This window comes from Cucurbita moschata, unplaced genomic scaffold (assembly GCF_002738365.1).
Source record: "Cucurbita moschata cultivar Rifu unplaced genomic scaffold, Cmos_1.0 Cmo_Scf00030, whole genome shotgun sequence".
In the NCBI taxonomy this organism is placed as follows: domain Eukaryota; kingdom Viridiplantae; phylum Streptophyta; class Magnoliopsida; order Cucurbitales; family Cucurbitaceae; genus Cucurbita; species Cucurbita moschata.
The window spans coordinates 1,620,288-1,635,242 of record NW_019268546.1 but is presented as its reverse complement, the minus strand read 5'-3'; the positions used below and the strand labels follow the sequence as shown (position 1 = coordinate 1,635,242).

At 35.7% G+C, this 14,955-nt stretch overlaps 2 protein-coding genes and 1 pseudogene across 2 annotated transcripts; 1 reads left to right on the top strand and 2 right to left on the bottom strand.

The window, feature by feature from the left end:
* Positions 1–112: 112 nt before the first annotated feature.
* LOC111464317 (7-dehydrocholesterol reductase) lies at positions 113–5,094 on the bottom strand. The gene is made up of 13 exons (XM_023108465.1): positions 4,894–5,094; positions 4,499–4,721; positions 4,341–4,396; positions 3,508–3,610; positions 3,347–3,412; positions 2,022–2,135; positions 1,625–1,751; positions 1,254–1,354; positions 899–1,024; positions 752–816; positions 600–681; positions 427–509; positions 113–347 (listed from the first exon to the last, which is right to left on the bottom strand). The coding sequence occupies exons 1-13, from the start codon at positions 4,986–4,988 to the stop codon at positions 281–283; spliced, it is 1,308 nt and encodes a 435-aa protein (XP_022964233.1). The 5' UTR covers positions 4,989–5,094; the 3' UTR covers positions 113–280.
* Positions 3,854–3,966, top strand: LOC111464587 (annotated as a pseudogene).
* Positions 5,095–6,267: 1,173 nt separating the features above from the next.
* On the bottom strand, positions 6,268–13,315 carry LOC111464441 (V-type proton ATPase catalytic subunit A). The gene is made up of 19 exons (XM_023108640.1): positions 13,031–13,315; positions 12,305–12,431; positions 12,068–12,123; positions 11,930–11,986; positions 11,729–11,840; positions 11,589–11,626; positions 11,390–11,491; positions 10,352–10,408; positions 10,191–10,262; positions 9,982–10,083; positions 9,708–9,903; positions 8,836–8,942; positions 7,802–7,996; positions 7,611–7,697; positions 7,404–7,508; positions 7,123–7,220; positions 6,936–7,014; positions 6,747–6,835; positions 6,268–6,660 (listed from the first exon to the last, which is right to left on the bottom strand). The coding sequence occupies exons 1-19, from the start codon at positions 13,106–13,108 to the stop codon at positions 6,546–6,548; spliced, it is 1,872 nt and encodes a 623-aa protein (XP_022964408.1). The 5' UTR covers positions 13,109–13,315; the 3' UTR covers positions 6,268–6,545.
* Positions 13,316–14,955: the final 1,640 nt, after the last annotated feature.

The window sequence follows — 14,955 nt, the reverse complement described above, 5'->3', positions numbered from 1 at the left end:
CGGCAACGATGAAGGCGAGGGAAGGTGCGACCACGACGAATTGTGTTGACGAGAAGACGGTCGATGCAGCGGGAGATTGTCGACAAGAGAGGTAGAGAGCAATGGGAGAAAATGGTGAAAGCTCTAGTAACTTGCATACAAAAACAACAGATAAGAAGGATGAAAAAAGTGTTACAATATTATAAGGTTTACATGAAGTGAAGCGAGCAACAAAGGTAATAACAAACAAACAAAGTATTTAGATCGTACTATAAGTGATATACAAATTTAGGAAGCCGTATTAGCATATTCCAGGAATGATTCTGTAAGGCACTTTCTCGCAGTACAGTTTCCAATATTTGCCATACCTGCATGAAACCAAAATCATCAACCAAAGAAGGAGGTACTCTCAATCCCATATCAGCTGAACCGAACGGATTAACTTACTTGGACCGACATCGATCGTCATCCCTTTTAGCTCGGTCGACCAGAAGGATAGTAAGGAATATCACATAGAAATATGGTAGAAACTGCAAAGGAGGACATCCAAACCAACAATTACCAAATAAACAATATAATTCTTCTTTCTGTTTGTATTGATTAGAATAGGTGATGCTTACATGATTGAAAAGGGCTGGAACTGTCCAGAAAAATGCAGCCAAAATTTCTGGTACATAATGAAAATGCCTTGCTAAGCCCCACCTGCACCAACAACAAAATCCCACTCACACACTTATGTATATGTGAGAAAATGAAGCAAATGAAAACTCACCATCCAGAGGTTAAAAGAAGGCTAGTTTTGGTTTCTCCAGATGTAGTGGTGTATGAAGCTACTATCTGTCAAATTAATACCAGATTTCGTCACATCGTATCACTAGATCGTTCCATAAGAACTGTTAGACAGAATTCTCGTCAAAACCTTAGATGGAGCTTTTCCCCAAACCAAGCACTTCCCGTTTTTTCGGCGAAATTCTTGTCTCTGCCTGTCACAATCGTAGTTGATATATATGCAAAGCATGCCTGCTACTAGAATATATACTGCCAACTGAAAACCAAAAGGAGGGACTATTAGGAAAGTAGCACAATCCATCAAGAATTATACGAGTAGAAACGATCGTTTTAAGAGTCGATATCTTCCACATTGGCTAACCAGCAACCAACTAAAAGCTAACGAGTCTCCACGAATCTCCACGAATCTCCAGAATATGTGATGATCCAGCATGTTTCAGTTCAAATTAATTGCTTAATGTTAGATAACTAGATAGAAGGGGTACCTGAGTTCCAAGGTTTACAGGATGGTTGACCAAATACATGCCAGGAGAGGTATATACAGACGGAACCCATACTAAGCAGCCCCAACAAATATAAAAACCAGCTGCAAAATCCGAGTTACCAATTTCCAGGAGTAATTAGATTGATAATACAAAGAGGATAACATGTTTTATTTATTCTTAATTCCGACAAGGTAAATGGACCATTAAAATCACATCCTAGTACAGTTCAGCAGCATAAGAGTTGAAGACTTGTGTATCGCATTTTTCAAGATCGAAAACGAGTCAGCTCTGCTCGAGCATTTTATTAATAACAGAAGAGTATGAAAAGAAATGACATGTTAAACAAAGAAAAACATACAATATAAGCTAACCTCTATCATGCGCTATGTCCATTGTGTTCCAGTACCCAGCTTCCCACCAAAAAAACTTTGTAACATAAGCCAACATCAATGCAGTATTTACAAGCATCGAATCAGCTATTGTCCCGTTCTTTTCGTACTGAAATGGACGAAATGAGAAGATAATTATGCAACAATTACATCTCAACACCTTGAATATCATAGAACCTACAAGCCTAGAGAACATCTGTGAATGTTATATCATGTAATGTGAGAAAATACTGATAAAAGATAAAGCAAAGGTACCAACTAATTAAATGAGGCTTGAATCCCATTATTCTGAATACTATTTGGTAAACCTCACATGAAGGATAATGTTCCACAAATGTAGGATAATGTTTCATACTTGATGATCTTTTAGAACACCTACCTGCTTTATGCAATAGGTCACAGCAAGAACTGCCCAAGACATCATCCCAAATCTGCAGTTTGTGAAAACCTTAATGTCAAAATGTTTGCCAATACGCGGGTACAACTCCATGCCCTGCAAGAAAGTAAATAACAAAGGTGTTATTAGAATATCAACAAGACCTAGATTAGCCAAGTTAATCATGTGATCAACCAAAATACTAGTAAAAGACTACCACTAGCAGATATTGTCCTCTTTGGGTTTTCCCTTTTGGGTTTTTTCTCAAGGTTTTTAAAACGCGTTTGCTAGGGAGAGGTTTCCATACTCTTATAAACAATACTTCGTTCCCCTCTCCAATCGATGTGAGATCTCACAATCCACCCCCTTTCGGTGACACTCGTTCCTTCCTTTCTCTCTCCAATCGATGTGGGATCTCACAATCCACCCCCTTCGAGGCCTAGCGTCCTCACTGGCACTCGTTCTTCTCTCCAATTGATGTGGGGATCTCACATATACTCTAGTACTTATTCAATTTACTGATGCTTTAAAATGGAACTAAGGAGAAAATTAAGCAAATAAAAATTAAAAAAAAACACGGGAGAAAAACATAAACAAGTTATATGAAGATGAACCCTAGAGTATAGAGTATACTACTTTTTCCCGATTTTCAAATTGAAAGCGTATAAGCTGCATATAAAGATATAACTTCACAAGGCTAAGAGCATTTAACATGAAATTCTAGTGGAGATTTTTTGTTATCATACCATACATATTAAGCAGACTAGCACTTAAAGACAGACTGATTGCTGAAGTAAAAAGCAGATAAGCATTATAACATAATAAAACCATGGATCTTTTCAAGACAACAAGTGCATATACAAACTACTTGAGTTTTTTAGAGGACTATCATCTGATTTGTGCCAAATTACGCCAATAATTGTATCCCGAGAGTTCATTAGTTCGTTCACAGTTAACTTAGTTCAATAATCATCTATAATATGCATCACATTGTTCCAAAAGGTGTGTTGTTTTTGGTAGACTTTTGGTATTTTCCTGGTTCCAAGTTCTAGTTTACACACAGTGATGGAGGAAGTGTTTCAAGTCCTCCATTTTGAGATAAGGGTTGTTTGGCTGTTCATTATTTTAGGTCCCTTTTTATAATCTGGTAATTTTATCTTTTCTTTTTGTTGTCTTGTTCCCATGTTGGATGGGGCCTCTTTTTTGTGTCACCTTCTCTGTACCCTCATTCATCTTTAAAACAACTGAGTTTCTTTCTTATTCTTAACTTGAGAAAAGTGAAAATTATCACATCAAATTATAAATATCAAAGGGATGTGAAAACTTACCCAGTAGAAATCAATTATTATGTTACCAGACGAACCAGAATCAGAGGAAGATGGCGCCACACAGCCCTTATACATGCAAACACCACTGTTATACATACAAATAGCATATATATATATGCTTAACTTCAACAGGTATCAAACACAACAGCCTAAATACTCACTTTTATGTATAGAACAATGCAAAAGATGAAGCTTCCAATAATAAGAGCTGAAAATATTTCTCCCAAATGATCATAAACAACTGTTGGATTGAATATCCCAAACCTGAAGATTAAAACAGTCAATTAAATTATGAAACTGGAAAAGAAAAACCATCAGAAATCCAGAGAGCAGAAAAGATATTTCCTGTCCAAATCATGTATAAGCATATAATTCTAGCACAAAAGATATAGATTGAATATAACAGAACAACGAAATATTAGTACAGAATTTGTAAGGGCCTAGGCTACCGCTAGCAGATATTGTCCGCTTTGGACTTCCCTTTCAAGATTCCCCTCAAAGTTTTTAAAACGCGTCTATTAGGGAAGAGGTTTTCACGATAAAATTTGAACGATACAGAGAAGATTAGTATTGCCCCTATACATGGATGACACACAAATCGAGAAATAGTCCAAATATCTGCTAGCAGTGGGCCTGGGCCGTTACAATGGTATCAGAGCTAGACATCGGGAGGTGTGCCAATGAACACACTAGTCTCTAAGAGAGGAGGATTGTGAGATCTCACATTGGTTGGAGAGAGGAACGAAATATTCCTTATAAGGGTGTGAAAACCTCTCCCTAGTGAATGTGTCTTAAAACCTTGAGGCAAAGCCTCGAAGAGAAAGCCCAAAGAGGAAAATATCGACTAGCGGGGGTTTGGGCACAAAATCACATATCACATACTGATGTATATACTTTTTCCCCCAAAGGGATCACGAAGTTTGAAATTCATCACGGACATCTAGAATAGATCAGCCTCAAATATTTCAATTACTAAAGATGAACGAAATCATACCACCAAAGAGCAATATAAGTAACCAGAGTTACTACGTACGCAGCCACACCATTTGCCTGCAACACGGAAACAGGAACAATAAATTATGAACAGAACATCGAGGCATTAGTAGTTTCTTCTACTGAAACAGAGTGATCGAGAATCTAATATCCAAATACCTTGTAAACAGGTTGATTTCCCGTAGGGGAGATCGGGCCATAAACCGTTTTTCCAGGTAAAAGAAGCTGAAGGGCGGCCTCAAAGGCAGCGTAAGATCCAATTAATTTGAAAGCAGTAGCAGAGGGCGGTGGCCATATATCTATAAGCCCCCTCAATCCATTGTGGTATAAGTAAGCCATAGTCTGGGAAACAGACCCATCGGCATGGACCATTGTGTACCATCTGCATCAGAGAAGAAACGTTGAGATATTCAAACAAAAACAAACACGAAATGTGCGCATAGCGAAGCAAGATTCGCAATGGATCGTTGAAATTAGAGGAACATTGAATGATGAAGGCGATCTTTGACAAAAAGAGAAAGTGAATGAGATCCATTTGAAGCAGAGGGAATTACAGGAAGATGACAAAGGGAGGGCAGAGAGTGAGAAGAGATAACATGGAAGCATAAGTGACGAGGGGCGAGTGGACGGTGTTGGATCCTTCCGCCATTTTTGAGGCGCCGGAGTTTCAGGAAGACCGTAGTCAGAGCAAATTCCGCCGGGAATTGACACTCGCTGGGACTTCGGACTTCCGATGTAATATTACTATTATTATTATTTTAAAGTCCAACCATTTATTTATATAATATTATATTTCGGGTAAATTATAAAAAATAATTACCAATTTTGTCCCTCATCTCTACTTTTAAATTTTAAATTTGACCTTTATTATTATTATTTATATATATAAATATTTCAAAACACACCCTTAAAATAAAATTTAAAATTTGTTTGAAAAATCATTCTTTCCTTATTTAAAGAATTTTTTTAAAAATAATTTAATATTATTTAAATAATTTTATATATACATTTAAGTGCCTAGAAAAATGGGTGTTTAATTAATGAATGATTATGAACATTATTTAGATGAATTTAGATGAGGTGAGAGGAAATTGTCCACAAAAGGATTGGTAGCAGTGATGTAAATTAGCCTCAACCACTGATTGAATTATCACATAATTAATTTGTTACCAAAGCCGAAATTATAATTCCCACAGTAAACGGTTTATGAAAAAGTCATAATAAAACCACAACTTTATTCAATATAATTAATTAACTTCCAACTTTATATTCCAAATGATATGTGCATACGTATGTCAATGCTTGGCATGCTTAAATAATGGTCCAAATATTAATCGCACCAATTATTATCATTAATTGAGGTGGAGAAAAATTATATCTCTTACCATTTATGCGTAAAAAAAAATGAATCTAGAAGAAGCTGATCTATATTACTATTTTTATTTATCGATTATTTATTTGCTACTATAGGTAAGTTTTACGGGTATGTTTGGTAAGTAGTTTTACAAGGGTAAGTTGGTAAGTTTTACGGGTATGTTTGGTAAGTAGTTTTAGAGGGTATGTTTACTGGGCATATCTTATATACTACTTTTGGACAACCTTCTCAACAACTGAGAGATCCATTCAAATTAAAATGGAATTACTCAAATCAAAATATTAACAATATTTGATTACTTAATGCATCGTTGAATACACAATTTTCAGAGTATCCATTGTCTAATGGATAGGATAGAGATCTTCTAAACCTTTGAAACTAGTTGAAGTAAGGATTGTGACACAAGAACTAGTTGTAGTTGAAGTACAAGTTGTGAGGCTCCATACATCAATTGAGATATGAGAAATGGATCTCTTAGTCAGAGACTAAAAGATAACCAAGACAAGAGCTTCCATCACTGTGTCTTAGAAGGAGAGAGGTGTAAAAACTAAGGTTTGGCAAAAGCAACCGCCAAATTCAAACGCGGATTCATCTTATTATGTCACAGATTTTGGTAAAAATATGAATAAGGGAATACAAAGAATCTCACATCTGAACGTCAAAGTCGAACCCGGAAAAAGAAAATACATATGATTATTAAATAATGGCTAACTGAAAGGCTCACGACTGCAGAGCATAATACATCGTAGTAGTAATAATAATAATAGGCTACACAAAAGGAAAATAATAATGAAGTCGGCAATCTTTTTTTTTAAAGCAAAAAAAGAAAATCTACCGAGTTTCATCCTCGAGAGCACGGAAACCATTTGTAAGATCTTCATGTAGCTTCTTAAATTTCTCAATAAGAGCTGCTTCTCCTTCAGCTGGATCCTCGAACTTCTGAGACCTGCAAAACCCCAAATGTTTTTAGTTCATCTACTATCACAATCAATCAAAATATTGCAATGCCAATGCCACTTTTCTTTTACTTACACCAGGCGATAGAACAGATCTCCCAACCGATGCTTAATCAAAGTGTATGTTATCTTTTGGCCATCCATACCTGCTCCCCTCTCTACGGCCTGCAACAAACAATATCCAACCAAAATTATGACCCTCACCCTACCACCTCACATTTCAACAATGGTGATATGATTTGGTCAAAAACAGTAGTAGCTCTACCTGATTAGCCAAATTATAGAAATGGATGATATTGCGCATCATCCAGACCGACTTGTAGAAGGGGCAGAATTTGTCATACCTGTCATACCCACAATTTTTTTATAAAAAAAATCTAGAAATGGTTGATCTATATAACATCCACTGCTGGAGTAAAGACCAGAACAAGGATGATGTAGCCAAGACTTACGGAGTAAATGCATTCTGAGCGAGATAGTCCTCCCTCAGAAGCTTTGCAGTCTCTAAGGTAATCTTATCTCCTTCAGCCAAGGCATCCTTCCCTACAAGCTGCCATAATCCCAAAATCAAAAATAGTGAAATTTGTCTTCTATAAAATTCACCACCAAGTCTTATTTATATACTCCTCGGATGTGTATGCATGGGTGGATGTGTTACTTGTGAAAGAAAGAAAGAGCTGGACAGGGGAGGGGAAGGAGGAGGGGGAGGGAAATTTGCACTTAGCAGACATACTTGGACTATTTCATTGAGGTCATCTTCCCTCTGGAGAACTTCTCGAGCCTTTGTCCTGATGCTGATAAAATCTGGATCAAACTTCTCGTAGAAAGATTCCAATGCCTAAAATAAAAAAAGTTAAATTAATTAAGATGCATTACTCAATGAATTCGTATGGAAGATACAAATAAGGAAAACACAAGTCAGAGAGCTCCGCTAACATACAGTAGAGTATTTTGAGTACGAAATTAGCCAGTTTACGGATGGGAAGTGCTTCCTCTGGGCAAGCTTTTTATCTAGACCCCAGAAAACCTACAAACCGTTTAAATAACCATAATAATCACAGAGCGAAATAATGATTGTAGAAACAACTATATAAAATCTAACCAGATTAGAATAGTCATGAAAAAGTTCACCTGGACGATACTGAGGGTAGCAGATGTCACGGGATCAGAGAAATCTCCTCCTGGTGGAGAAACTGCACCGACGATGGTAACACTACCAGTTCGTTCTGGCCCACCAAGGCATTTCACTTTACCAGCACGCTCATAGAAAGAGGCTAAACGTGCTGCTAGGTATGCAGGATATCCACTATCTGCAGGCATTTCAGCCTGAAAAAGGAACAAAGAAGACAAGTCCAACAACAATAAGACAACAGAAATACAATAGTTACGTGCACTCATCTTAAGAGTTCAACTCCAAGCTAAGAAATCTAAGCAGTGGACACTGTCTTTAGAATGCTTATATGCAACACTGACAAATCATATTGAGTTATGTGTCAGTGTGACGTAAATACAACATCTTGAAACTAATCAGATGCTTAACTAGAATAAGATGCTCTTTAATTTCAGAGGCAAGTGAACAAGACATAGTCTAGATGAACATAAAAAATTTAAAAATTTAAAAAAATAAAAACAAGGAAATGAGAAAAATATAATTAAATATATAATTGAACGTTTATTTAGATTGGTATTCCCTTTATACGCCTTTGATAATAGACAATGAATCTTATTGGATATACAGTTTGCTTCATTGTTTTGAGATGTCATATTTCTTATCTCGTCTTTTACTTTGCAATTTCAATGTAACAATTTTATTTAACATGCAAATATTATAGCACAATAGACTATAGAAATGAGTGTATGTATGTTTACCTATCATGTCTATGCCTAGGTTGTTAAAGAATGACAATCGGGTTTATACAATTATAGCACACTTTCAACCCATGTTTCTTCGGTTTAAATATTATTGAGATTAATAAGGCTGGAAGTGAGAAAGTTTTAGTTACAACTTATGAGATGATGGTGCTTGGTGAGAAAAAGAAAGATCAGAATAGTGCACCACAAAATCAATCTAACCAAATCACACAAGAAACACAATTTTCTAAACAAGTCCTAATATATGTAAAGATAATGATTATAAAATTAGAAAACAAGCTCCAGCTATTTACCAGTCGTCCTGATATTTCACGCAGTGCTTCTGCCCATCGGGATGTTGAATCTGCCATCATGCTTACATTGTATCCCATATCTCTGAAGTATTCAGCCAAAGTAATTCCTGCACACATTAATGCATTGTTATGGTGGATATCAATACAACAAATATATCTCAACCAGGCTCAACAAAACTTGAAAGAAATAAAATGTTATAAGGATAGAATATAGGTACAACGAAAATTTAATGTAAAAATCAACTGCAAGTATTTTAATTCTTTCCAAGATGTACTTATCAATGAGTTCAACAGAACATAACAGAATATTCAACTCGGCCCGGCCTAGAGATTGTAGCTCCATGTTCAAGGAGTTTATGCTACATTTCCCTCGCGTAAAAGGGCCACTTTTGTGGCTTGCCAGCATTTGTGTTTTGTTTTGGGGTGGGAAAAACAATGGAGTTTTTATAGTAGTTAAAGAAGTCGGAGGAAAGAAGTTTGGTCTCTTGATAGTTTCCATGTCTCCCCTGGATGTTGGCGTGTAAGGAGTGGTGTAATTACCCTTAAGAATTATCATGTTTGATTGGAGAACTTCCCTATTTTAGTTTGGTTCCTTCCGGGAGTTGGTTTTGTTGATGCACTTTGTATTCTTTCATTTTCTCAATCACAGTATGGTTTATCATAAAGAAAATAGAAGGAAATACAATATTGAGACAATTTAAAAAGGAAATAAATTTTTTACGGTCAAATTACATTCATGGTTCATCATAATAGCAATGCAAAGAACAATAAGGATAGACAATAAGACAATAGCACCAAATAAATTAGAGTTAATCATTGTGGGTAACTTACACATGGTCAATGGGAAAAGAGGGATCTTGGACAATTATTACCTGTATAAATTGAAGCTTCACGAGCAGCCACAGGCATATTAGAAGTGTTAGCCACAAGGGTCGTACGCTTCATGACAGATTCTTCACGGCCATCAGGTAATGTCATTGTCAATTGAGGAAAATCCATAAGAACTTCAGCCATTTCATTTCCTCTCTCTCCACAACCAACATACACCACAGTATCAGAATTTGAGTACTGCATGAAAATTCAGCAACAATAAATTTTGGCACCACAAAAGATCACATCAAACCTTAGATATAGAAAATAGCTTACTTTAGAGAGAGCTTGACTAATGACTGTTTTTCCACAACCAAATGCTCCAGGAATGGCACATGTTCCACCAAGAACAGAAGGGAAAAGGGCATCAAGAACACGCTGCACGTTGAAGTCACATACACAGATGTAGTTAAAAAAATAAATTACTAGAAATACACAGTTTCTATAAGGGGAAAAACCAAAGGTAAAACAACCATCTTATATACCTGGCCAGTTAAAAGAGGGGTATCGGCCGCAAGCTTAGATGCAACTGGTCTAGGAGTACGTACAGGCCATGTCTACACAGGGATAGACACGTGAATACATAAAAGAACTTATTGAACCATGAAAATATGAAGGAACCATAAATAATAAATCATTTAGAAACCTGAAGCATGGTAAATTGCTTTTTAACTCCTTGAAACTCAAGCTCTAAAACAGTGTCCTGTAAAGAAAGATGTTTTGGATAAGAAACAAGCATCTACTTGACATAAAAGAAAAAACAGCAGCCTAAGGTCAAGGGAAAAAAGATGCTCTACCAAGGAAACTAAAAAGCATCCAACCTAATGGGAATTGATCAAAATACTACTTCAGTTACAAAATACTTTGTTAAGACAATACAAATGTTATCCCTTTAGTAAGATCATAAAAAAAGTTTTGATCGATTAATAAAGTGGTAGTAGCACCTGCCAGGACCAAATATCAAACGGTTTACTTACTTTCCAAACAGATCTTCCTACATCTATACGTAAATCCTAGTTCAAATTCTTGATTCATGGATGGATATACTCGTACAAACTTGCACTCCAGAATTTTAAGACTGAATTTTTTTTTTTTTAAGATAATATGTAAAAAATTGCAAAACGTAAGTTTAATATGTTAAATTATAAATTTGATAAAAACCTCTATTTCTCTACATTACTTATATTTCTATGTATATATAGTTGTTTATATTTATCATGGAAGAGCACCAAAAGAGCTCTCTGAACTACCCTCACTTAATCAAAAACCACCTACCAGAAAACATTTCTGGAAACCAATCCGTAATGTCTGAGAACTATACATAATAAACAAGATAATGATAAGCAAAGGCCAGGAGAATCTAACTAATACGTACAACATATAATAATATATTTTCAATTGCCAAGTGTAGAAGCAAACCATCGCCTGCAACTTGCTAAGATATAATTGCATACAACAGGCAGAACATATGTTTAGGTATTGTAACCCCACCATCCTCATAAAAGAAATAATAATAATAAAAAGAACCTACCACCAATATCAAAAAAAACCAAGTACTAAATTTAAATTTTTAGTACAAGATAGATATTAAAAGGTATAAAAATAGATGAGAAAAAAATACGTAACAAAACTGAAAAGAAAAGAAAAGAGAAAAAAAAAAAAAGAGATAAGAAAAGACTAGAACCTTTAGTGAATATTGACCAGGTGGTGCAACATAGGTAATTTTCCCCATAGAATCAGGAGGAAGTGCAATATGGTGCTCCATTAGACTATTCTCAAAGACAGTCTGAATCAGAAAGTATCAATGTTAGATCTTCGGAGCAAGCAAAAACATTGTTATTTCAAGGGCCTTTAACGAAAAAAGCTAGATAGCAGCAACTTACAGCATACAAGTCTCCACCTGTCAATAAGTCGCCCTCACCTGAAATGTTTTTTGTGAGATACAAACTTGTTGCAATTCAAAAAACAGTACCAAACACATGTGCGTAAGACAAATTGTATGGTCGTAAGACTCGTAACATACCTAGGTTTTTGGGTTGAAAATCCCAAAGTGTGTCTTTGTCAAGTGCAGGGACAGCAACACCACGAGGAATGTAGACATCTCCTGATCTCTTCGCAATTGTTTTCAATGGCCTCTACTTGCTCAAAATTGAAGTTAAAAGAAATCAATAATAAATGGATAGTAAAAAATCTAAAATACAAACATTCGTGAAGTAATGCAAACCTGAATGCCATCAAATATATTTCCCAGTATTCCAGGTCCTAACTCCACTGACAATGGCTGATAGTTGACACGCCGTTAATTCATAAAGATTCAAGAACTGAAAGGATAAATGTAATAACTGAAAGAAGGAATGCTTACTTTACGAGTACGTAAAACAGGGTCATTCACCATCAAACCAGCAGTTTCCTCATAAACTTTAAAATAAAATTGGAAAAATCCAGTCAAATTACCGAGGCTAAGAACATTGAACATGAATAATATAATGTAATAAGCATGGAATGATGAAATCTTAGGACGGTCTTCTGTCATCTTCTTGACATATAAAAGGAGGACCAACGTAGTAGCGATAATGAACTCTGCGCTAATGTAGCATACCCTGAATTGTGGCAGAATCTCCTTCTAATCTAATGATTTCACCAATCAGATTATCATGACCAACACGAACCAATTCATACATGGCTGCACCTCCCATGCCATCTGCCACGACGACTGGTCCAGATACCTGGGAACGACATGAGAGTTTCATAACCCAGAAAAAAGAAATTTGGAAGAAATATATATATATATATATATATATATATTATACAGAGATTAAAAAGTATTAAGAAAAAGACATACAAAGAGATTAATATTGATACATTTATGAGCATATAACTAACTAAAATCGTCATGATATGTTTTATTTCTTTTCATAATGGGCAAACTTGATTCCCTTTTTACAATGGGAAAACATTAATAATAAAATAGAGAAAGCAAAATATGATACCAACTAGTAGAAAACTCATTAGATTTAAATAAGATAAAAAAAAAATTAGAAAATAAATAAAAGCCCCGATCCATTAATGGAAGATCAAACACGAATCTGAAAAATCTAAATCTAGTACCATTCAATCGAAACGAAATAAATTGCACATCGAGACGGGAAGACGAAAAGTGAAATACAAAACAAGGATTGACATCTGAAGTATGCGGAGAATGCATATAAAATCAAGTTATGCCGATTGATTCCCATGTAATATGATCGAGAAAACAATCGAAACAGTCAAAAATGAGAAAGAAAAAAAAAAAAAAAAGTAAACAGATCGAGAAGTTGGGACGGACCTTCCGGACATATCCATACTCGCTTTCCTTCTCAGAGTCCTCAAAAGTGGTCAACCGATCTCCATAGACGGACGGCATTGTGAACAACAATTGATCGAAAGAAAGCAGATCAAATTCCTAGCAGGAGAAATGAAGGATCAAAATAATAACAAAAATCGATCAAACCCCTACCGGTCCCGATCGAGGTGGAGAGGAGATCGCGAGCGAAGAAGAAAGCAGAGCGAGGGGAGAGGGAGAGTGTGTGTAGAAGGAAGGCAGAGTAGAAATTGTTTGTATTATCAATTATGAATCCATATCATGATATGGGAACTGGAAAGGGTCGAATGTGATTCGGTGGTGGAGGGTGTATGCTAAGATCGTGTGGAATACTTTGGGTCCCGCTGCCAGGTCAGCGACGTGGCTACCCGTTCTCCACTTGGATTGGGTTGGATTGGATAATGGTCAATGGATATGCATTTCGCACGGGTTCTCAACCCGACCCGACTCGAGTAATTACTTAATTACAATATTGCCATTGTCTTTATTTATTTAATCAAAATGTTCGGTTCGGTTTCAATAATCAGTAATTAACCAAATTTGCTCTGTTGGATTAATATTTATATTTCTGATAATATTATAATTGATTTTTTTTAGAGAATAAATAAATATTTATCCCTAAAAAAAAATAATATTGTTATGTGACTACATTTGTTTCGGCATCCTAACTCTGATACCAAATGTTGGATGCAGCTCATGATCCGAATATATCGAAACAGACAATTGAAGTAGGAGCGAACAATTTGAAGAGAGAGAAATTTTGAATAGGGGAACTTTAAGCAGTGACTTAGGTCTCCTCGAGTTAAAAACTACTAACAATTTTGTTTATAATCGGGATGTGTGTATTTTCATGATATATCACGAACCCTGATGTATTTCAGATTCAGCAGATAATTTTATTTTTTCATTGAATCGGGATATTTAAATATCCTACAAATAAAAAGAAATGGCGACTTAATTAGAGTCAACCCACTAGACGTGGATATTCCACTCACTTCAATTCTGGGCTTTAACTAAAAAGTAGTTATCTAAAACATAGTAACTAAAAATTAGGAATTATTTTAACCTAAAGAAGAGATTTATCTAACCTCACTTTTCCAACATGCTTCTCATCAAGCTCCTTGAACTTTGCTCGATCTCCAGTCATGTGGTTATTTGCTTCGTTGTTTAGATACCACATGTTGGTCTCCATTCGGTCTTCTTCTTTTACGAGAAGATTCGCCATAACCTTCTCATTGTTGAACATCAATAAGTTTAACATCTTCTCGGTCAACATTAATGTGAGCTCTTGGTCATGTGTGAATGTGAGGTTTGCCTCTTAATCTCGCTTCTTTTTGCGGCATTCTACCGCATAATACTCATATTTTCCACAAGAGTAACACTTGACCATCCTCTTTTCCTTCCAGGGGTTGACGTTGTCATGGGTTTGTGAGATATTGTGGCTGTCATGTCCCTTTGTACTTCAAAAGGAAGAATCAACCACATCTTTCTTTTTGGTCCGTGCAAGCGACTCCTCATGTAAGGCACGAACGCGACTTGACTTTGGGGTTGACTCGTTGGTGAAAAAATATAGGTAAATTTTTTGTGATTTAAAACATAATATATATTATATTTATACTATATCAAAATAGAGTTGATACATAAGTAGTTAAAACACAAAATAAGGAAAAAAAAAATAGAAAATATTTAAAAACAAAATGAGTTGAGGACGACGGGTGAGGCTTGTTATGACACTTGCTCAAGAGTCTGCTCCTGACCTTGACTATCTCTCTATTTACCTAAAAAACACGAAAAACATGAAGTGAGTACAAGAACTCAATAAGTAGCCTACTTGTAGGCTCTTAATTGTGTTCTTGATATGCTAGGGTACCACATTATTTATTTTCTTG

Coding starts and splice junctions, on each gene's coding strand:
- LOC111464317 (XM_023108465.1), bottom strand. CDS start 4,988: ATGGCGGAAGGATCCAACACCGTCCACTCGCCCCTCGTCACTTATGCT. Junction 4,397..4,498: donor GAAATCAACCTGTTTACAAG/GTATTTGGATAT, acceptor TCCGTGTTGCAG/GCAAATGGTGTGGCTGCGTA. Junction 1,752..2,021: donor TGACCTATTGCATAAAGCAG/GTAGGTGTTCTA, acceptor CGTCCATTTCAG/TACGAAAAGAACGGGACAAT.
- LOC111464441 (XM_023108640.1), bottom strand. CDS start 13,108: ATGCCGTCCGTCTATGGAGATCGGTTGACCACTTTTGAGGACTCTGAG. Junction 10,263..10,351: donor AGCAATTTACCATGCTTCAG/GTTTCTAAATGA, acceptor ATCCCTGTGTAG/ACATGGCCTGTACGTACTCC. Junction 7,509..7,610: donor CGTACTCAAAATACTCTACT/GTATGTTAGCGG, acceptor TTTTTATTTTAG/GCATTGGAATCTTTCTACGA.